The 7,721-nt window shown below is 50.5% G+C and overlaps 1 protein-coding gene across 3 annotated transcripts in view; it reads right to left on the bottom strand.

Moving 5' to 3' along the window:
* Positions 1-7,721, bottom strand: part of ADCK1 (aarF domain containing kinase 1) — a 117,949-nt gene that overhangs the window by 63,197 nt on the left and 47,031 nt on the right. For all 3 annotated transcript variants that reach the window (XM_039232360.1, XM_039232361.1, XM_039232362.1), the window contains one exon: positions 4,283-4,486. In XM_039232360.1, the coding sequence (XP_039088291.1) occupies positions 4,283-4,486 (204 nt within the window). The remainder of the gene's footprint in view (positions 1-4,282; positions 4,487-7,721) is intronic.

The raw sequence follows: 7,721 nt of genomic DNA, 5'->3' as shown, positions 1-7,721 counted from the left end.
TGTGGGGAGGGGGGATGGGCATGGAGGAGGGCACTTGTGGGGATGAGGACTGGGTGTTATGTGGAAACTAATTTGACAATAAACTATTTGTAAAAAAATAAATAAAAAAGGGGTGCCTGGGTGGCTTAGTCGGTTAAGCGTCCGACTTTCGCTTAGGTCATGATCTCGAGGTTCGTGGGTTCGAGCCCCACGTCGGGCTCTGTGCTGACTGCCAGCTCAGAGCCTGGAGCCTATTTCAGAGTCTGTGTCTCCCTCTCTCTCTGACCCTCCCCTGTTCATGCTGTCTCTCTCTCTCCTAGAAATAAATAAAAATATTTTTTAAAAATAATAATAAATAAATGAATAAAAACATTTAAAAAATTTAAAAAAAAAGAATGCTGATCTCCAGGGGCACCTGGGTGGCTCAGTCAGTTAAGCGTCCCACTTTGGCTGAAGTCATGATCTTACAGTTTATGGGTTCGAACCCCACGTTGGGCTCTGTGCTGACAGCTAGCTCAGAGCCTGGAGCCTGTTTCAGATTCTGTATCTCTCTCTCTCTCTGACCCTCCCCTGTTCATGCTGTCTCTCTCTCTCACTCTCTCACTCTCTCGCTCTCTCTCTCAGAAATAAATAAAATATTAAAAATTTTTTTAAAAATGCTGATCTCCTGTGACACAGCATTTCTCTCCAGGTACTATGGGAAGTTATAAGACAAGTTCAAGTCTAGATCCCCACCCTGTAGGCGCTCGGAGATAACAGACCGATGAAACATGTATCAGAGTACACAAGACCCCCCATCCCCCAACACCAGTACAAGCAGTGCCCCCAACAAAGGTATTTCTGTGCATCACTCTGGCAGCTGACCTCATTTCCTTCAGTCTTTCATAGAATTTTAGAGCTGGAAAGAACCTTATCTGATTCAACTACATTCCAGAACAACAGACAAAACTTGATCACTGACTGAAATACACTGTAATAAGACTAGACTTGTCTGTGTGTGTTAGGGGGGTGGATGGAGGAAAGCAAGACAACTGTACCAGTGCATCTCTTCCTAAGCCCTCTGTAACCCCTCTCCCCAAGCTCCCCACCCACACAAACCTCCCACCTGCTCCTTCCCCCATCTGACCTCATCACCCACGTTGCGAGGAAAATCTGGCCCCACTCCCTACTCCTTCACTTGGGTCCTTCTCCAAGTTCTCTTCTCCCTCCGGTTCATGTTATGAAAAGAACATTTGAGGCCCTTCATACTGTGACCTCAGCACCAACTTTGCAACCTCAGCTCCACCATCACCAACCTGAACCCTATATGCTAGTCAACAAGACTATTCTCCATGCAACCTCTGTATGTTATGCTTTCCAGTGCCCATACCTTTGCTTAGCCCATCTCATCAATCAGAAGCCCCCTCCTCCAACCTTCATCTCCTCCAAGCCCACCCATCTTTGAGAGCCTGGGTCAGAAAGCATCTGCTCCAGAAAGCCTCCATCCACCCAAATGGGCACTCTCTCTTTCTCTCTCCCTGTCACTCTCTCTTTCCCTGTCACTCTCTCTTTCCCACAAACCCTGTGGGCACATCCAGGGCCAGCTATTAAAGTGCTGGGTACCTCCTGATGACCCCAGACTACAAGGGCTGGAACGAGGTCTTACCCATTCCTGGCTGCACCCAAAGATTCCAGCACTGTGCTTTCTTCACTAAATACCAGCTGCTTGGACAACAGACAGAAGGAAGGGAAAATGAAGGGAAAGGTGTTGAAACAGAACTGCAGGCTTTTAATGCCTGGGGGGGGTGGGGTGGGGGTTCTCTGAGGACTCCTAGCCCAAAAGAGTACTGTGTAAGAATGGGTTGGTGGTCAGAGCTCTGTCAGGTCCTCCAGCAGGAAGCAAAGAACTCCTGGGGACCAGGGTGGTCAACAGCCTCATTCAGGGTGCAAAGGTGTCAGCCTGGTCTCCTTCCTCAGCATGAACCATGCCCAGGAGAATAAAGAACCCAAGTCTCAGCCAACTGTCAGGGTTCCCCTTTGCTGGAAAGGGCCGAGTCTTCAGTACCTTTCCCTGACGCTCAAACTCCAGCGCCATCTTCTGGCCAAGATCGGCACTGCACCTAAACCTACAGTCCCAAGGGCAGTTAAGATACCAAGGCTGAGACCATTCCCAACCCACTTCAGATCCAGGTCACTTTGGAGACACCAGAAATGATGCCACCTCCTAGAGTTTGGGCTTCCAACTGCTTCCCAGAACATGACCTTCAGGACTTAAGCCTAACATTCAAAACAAAAGGAATAAAGCAAGTTTCCTTCTGGTAATACTAGCTGAGAAACTTCTAACCCAAAGACACAGAAAACAGATTTCTAAAAGATTTCTGCCAACCAGAAGCTCGGTTACATAGGAGACAAGGCACTGGTCTGGTAATCAGAGGATCTGAGGCCTCACCGTCACTCCCACGCCCCTCCCTTAGATTTGTGGCCTCCATCCCCACCCCTCCACATCCCTATGCCAGGACAGTGTCCCTTTACTCACTCTCCCCTCCACACTGATGGCACTGGCTGCTGTGCAGGGATTTGCACTGATCCAGAACCACAAGTAAATCGCAGGGTCCAGAGAGCTGTAAGTTCACGCTCATCTCCTACACCCTGCTGGGGACACCCCTCAGGACCAGCCCCATCTGCCTGCGACAGGGACTGGTGTGAGGACACTAGTGCCCCCATAAGGCCTCTGCTGATGGGAAGGTAGATACAAGCAACTAGAAAGGCCAGAACACACTCTCAGGCCACTCTCCCTGCACCTCAGTCTGAGATTTAGGGGCAGCTATGTAGTCTCTGAGCTCCAGGTGTCTTCAGAGGCCATCCAAGAACTCAAAGCCAGACAGCAGATGGTCATACACGACAGACTTGGCTTCCTTTAGCCACATTCTTGAAACCAGGATAAAAACAAAGCTTTCCACTGAGCATCCCAGGGTGGGTGTAGAGCCCACAGTCAGTGGGGTCCACTCAGGTATCTTCCTGGTGGGGAGAGCTGCTCCCCAAGAAGTGTCATGGAAGAGGCGGGAGGAGGAGGGAAGTGCAGAGTAGAGTGACTTTCCCCGCCCTCACACCTCCACACCCACCTACTCTGTTCCCACATAGCCCCTTTCCCCTCCCTCCACCCACAGAATGAGAAAGTGTGTCACCAAGGAACAAATGCCATCTTCCCAGGAGGGAGGAGGAGGGGGAGGGGGAGGAGAGACTTCAATTGTGCGTCTGTGGGGGCCGGGGTGAGAAACCAGAGGTTGCTGAGCTTCCCAGCTGTGAAGGACGCCCCCTCAGAACCATGACCTTGACATTAGCCTGCCCTATTCAGAGGGCTCAAGACAGCCTGTGGGGCAGCAGCCGCAGGCCACCACGCTCAGGACCACACGGCCAGGGGGGCCTAGAGGAGAGGTCCTGAAGATGAAGACAAAATCTTTTAACCCCATACGTCCCTTGGCCAGCTGGGTGGGCCCACCATGACTGCTGACACCTCAAACTTCTCATCTCGCTCCAGCCTGGCTTACAGGGGGCCACTGACCTGGTCTTGCCTCCCGCTCCAGCCCTCCACAGACAAGCCGGCCTAAAAGGGTTAATCTGCTGCCTTCCCTCCCTTCCATCCGCCCCCACGAGCTGCCACATGCCAGCAATGATGCATTTCACACTGTTATTACAGTGATTTATTTAGTTTTAATTTGGGGGTGAATCTCGTGCTGTAGGAAGCAGGAGGCCAACAGCCTTGGCAAGAAGCAAAGCCACGCACAGACCTGTGCCACGCCAATCCTATCCTCTCTGCCTAGGGTCTCTCCATCCTAACTTTGCCCCCCCTAGCCTGTGGCCTTGCTCCTGACTCTAGCCCTAAATGGGATTTACCCTTCACTTAATCTCCTTTACCTAAGTTTTTATCTCTCATCAGAAAAATGGGGTTAAGACCAGGTAGGTACCTGACAGTACTGTGAGGATTAGGTGAGAATGCACGGAACACAGCACAGCCGTCCACACACAGTAAACCCCCCATAATGGACAGATAGGATTAGGTTGAACCATATGAATCCCATTGCACTGCAGGGCAAAAACAGTCACACATCAGCTCTTTCATAGGGTTCAACCATCTTTTTTACTGAGGGCCCCTGAGATTCGTTCTCACCCCTTTGATTTCTCTACTGAAAGTTGCCATGAGGTATGTTTCCATTCCAGCGGTGGAGTGCCGGCACCTGGCAGGCACAGCTCTGCCAGGGCCCTTCAGAAGAAAGCCATCCCAGCAGCCGCCCCCCTCCCCTCACCCCCCGGCACAGGCGGCTACCTCTTTGCCCAGGTCTTCGCGGATGACCTGGCGGACCTCTTGCATGCTGCTCTGCGGAGCCTGGCTGTGCAGCACCTTCAGGGTGCTGGTGTACTCCTCGGGCAGCAGGTAGTCCAGAGCGCCCAGGTGCTGGCCCACCTTGATGAAAGTGCCCCGGTTGGCACAGCAGAGCTCACAGAGGCGCCTGGCAGAACGGAGGTGCACCTGCAGGGAGACGGGCCAGGAACAGAGAGGTGTGAGTGTACACTGTCCACAGGATATTCTTTCCCTTTCCTGCCCCCACTGCTTGAAGGGCCTGATTCGCTCCAAGAGCGCGCGTGCACATGCGCACGCGCGCACACACACACACACACACACACACACACACACACACCTTCATTCACCTTCTGCCTCAATGCTCTCCTTCAGTTTCACTACCTAGTGCAGGCAATTCCGACCTCATACTGAGGTCAGCCTCTTCGTAGAGTCCAGTGCTCTGATGCTTCTGGTCTTTTCTCCATCAAAACTTACTGGCCCAGGAACCAGAGCGGTCATTAATCTATTAACGATTCATTTGTGGGTGCATTGAGTTCATGTGTTTGCCACCCAACCCTCAGACATGCCAATAACACTATCTGTTTGGAGGCCTACAGTTTCTAAAACATGGTCATACGCTTCCTTTCTTTTAATCTTTATGGCAGCTCAGGGAGTCAGGTATTGGTATTTTTAAAAACAAGAAACTCAGGGGCGCCTGGGTGGCTCAGTTGGTTAAGTATCTGACTCTTGATTTTGGCTCAGGTCACAATCTTGTGAGATTGAGCCCCAAGTCGGGCTCTATGCTGACAGCGCAGAGCCTGCTTGAGATTGTGTCTCTCTGCTCCTCTTCCACTTTTGGGTGCTCTCTCTCTCTCTCAAAAATAAACTTTGGGGGCACCTGGGTGGCTCAGTCGGCTTAGCGTCTGACTTAGGCTCAGGTCATAATCTCACGGTTTGTGAGTTCAAGTCCCACATCAAGCTCTGTGCTGACAGCTTACAGCCTGGAGCCTGCTTTGGATTCTGTCTCCTTCTCTCTCCACCCCTCCTCTGCTCACTCTGTCTCTTTCTCCTTCAAAAATAAACATTAAAAATAAATAAATAAATAAATAAATAAATAAATAAATAAATAAATAAAATAAACTTTGGGGCACCTGGGAGGCTCAGTTGGTTAAGCATCTGACTTTGGCTCAGGTCATGATCTCATGGTTCATGAGCGCAAGCCCCGCATTGGGCTCTGTGCGGACAGCTAGCTCAGAGCCTGGAGCCTATCTTTGGATTATGCGTCTGCCTCTCTCTCTGTCCTTCCCCTGCTCACACACTGCCTCTCTCTCTCTCTCAAAAATAAACAAACTTTAAAAAAATATTAAGAAATAAACTTAATAAATAAATGATAGAAATAAGAAACTCAAATACTGTCCTTATGAAGAAATAGCTAATACAGCTAATAAATGTCAAAGAAAGGTCTAGAAAACACTCCAAACCTAGGGCTCTTTTAACTCAACAAACTTTAGCAGGGGTCTTTTTTTCTTTTTTAAGTTTTTTTAATTTTAAGAGAGACAGAGAGTGAGCACAGAACGGGAGGGGCAGAGACAGGGAGAAAGAAAATCACAAGCAGGCTCCATGCCGTCAGCATAGAGCCCAATGTGGGGCCCAATCCCACAAACCATGAGATCATGACCCAGGCAGAAACCATGAGTCAGATGCATAACAGATGAAGCCACCCAGTCAACCCTAGCAGGGTCTCCTCGTAACTGGAAGAAAAGTTTTTCTGGGAAGTGTCAGGTGCAGGGAGCAGCCAGCTGGGCAGGTCTCTTAGGACAGGGCAGCCTTAACTTGCAGCCTGATGCCCACTGTCCTTCCAGAGCTGGGAGGTGGTCCCTGCTGGCCATCAGGCTGTGTATCCCCAGTCATCACCCCAGCTCAGCTGAGGGTTCAGGAACGGTCCTGCCTTCCTGGAGCTACAGCTTCTGGGGCAGGATGGGGCTGTGGGCACACAAAGAAGGTAAGGGGGCCCAGTGCCCCATGGGAATCTCTTCCGCACCCATGCAATCAACCAAGAGGAAGTAAACATCTACGATGGACTTACACTCTCTTGAGTGATATGGAAGATGTCGACATAATTAAGCACATACTGGAGGCAATAAACCACCTGAGGAGTTAAATAACTTTTGGCAACAACAATGGAAGAAACAGTTAAAGATCCTATATAATTAGTTGCCATATGAACCTAGAATTAAAAAGAGAACACTACAGCCCTCAGCACCTGTGTTCCAATAGCCCATCTGCCCTGTTCCACAGGGACACAGGCACAATAGACCCCAGACTCCAGGCATTGGGTCACTGTGCTGAGACCCTTGTGAGCACCCACTACTGACTCTGCTGGACACCTCTACTTCCGAACCCCAGCAAACTATTGGAAAGCCTATATACACATGACCTCACCCCCTACGCAGAGTATGCCAGCCTTGATGTGGACATCTGGTCCAAGCTGGGCCACAGAGTCTTCTTACCCTGACGGGAGGGCACAAGGAGAAGGAAATTAACCCTAAGAATTACAAGGAGAGAAAGCTTACAGATGGATCAAAGGATGGTGGGAAAGGGGTGTATTCTCTTTAAGAATTGGGAACTGGGGCCTCAGCTGGCCAGTGGCAGATGACAGAAAATCAATGCGAGGACTGGCCATGGCCACGCTCAAGCCCTGGTTTTGAGGAAGTGAGAAAGAAGGCAAACCATGGTCAAACACGGAACTGGGCCTTTCTTCATGGTACAAAGGTCCAGGCTACTATGAACAAATGACTTTTTGTAGCTCAAATAATCATTCCCCAAATTCCAACCCAGAAGAAGGGAGATCAAAATCACTGGCAGAATAAGAGGTAACGCACAGGCATCCACTAAACATTAGTCCTAAGATACAGTACGACTGGAGCCCTCATCCAACCGGGCACTCCCAGCCAGGCTGCCCCAGTACCCAGCCACCCTCTTCCCCAATGAAGCAGGCTCAGCCCCTACATCAAAGCTGCTGTGGGGTCAAGGCCACCGACCACTTTTCCCTCCCTACCCAGTAAAGGCATCAACCACTGTGTGTTCACTGGGACTTAGAACAGGCCAGTCCCATGCCTTCCACCACATGGGGAGACGTGGGAGCCATTCGTGCCCAGAGAATGAATGACTTGTCACAACAGGATCCCACTGAGAACCCCGAGAGCTTAGATTTAGATGCAAGAAACATGAGGACTGGAATCAGCACAAAGGCTTGGCCCACAGCAGGGCAAGTGGGTGTGTGCTGCTCAGAACTATGGCCTCCAGCCTCCAAATCCACCCTTCTCTCCCCTGTACTGTGATCCTGGGGCTTCATTCTATCATTTCTCCATTGTCAGATGGCTTGTGATTAGGTGACTCTGGAGGGGCACTGAGGCCACAGGAG

The sequence above is a fragment of the Hyaena hyaena genome, unplaced genomic scaffold (genome assembly GCF_003009895.1).
Source record: "Hyaena hyaena isolate Hyena2069 unplaced genomic scaffold, ASM300989v1 scaffold_65, whole genome shotgun sequence".
NCBI classification, from domain to species: domain Eukaryota; kingdom Metazoa; phylum Chordata; class Mammalia; order Carnivora; family Hyaenidae; genus Hyaena; species Hyaena hyaena.
The sequence above is the reverse complement of the archived record's forward strand: the minus strand, read 5'-3'. Positions and strand labels throughout refer to the sequence as shown.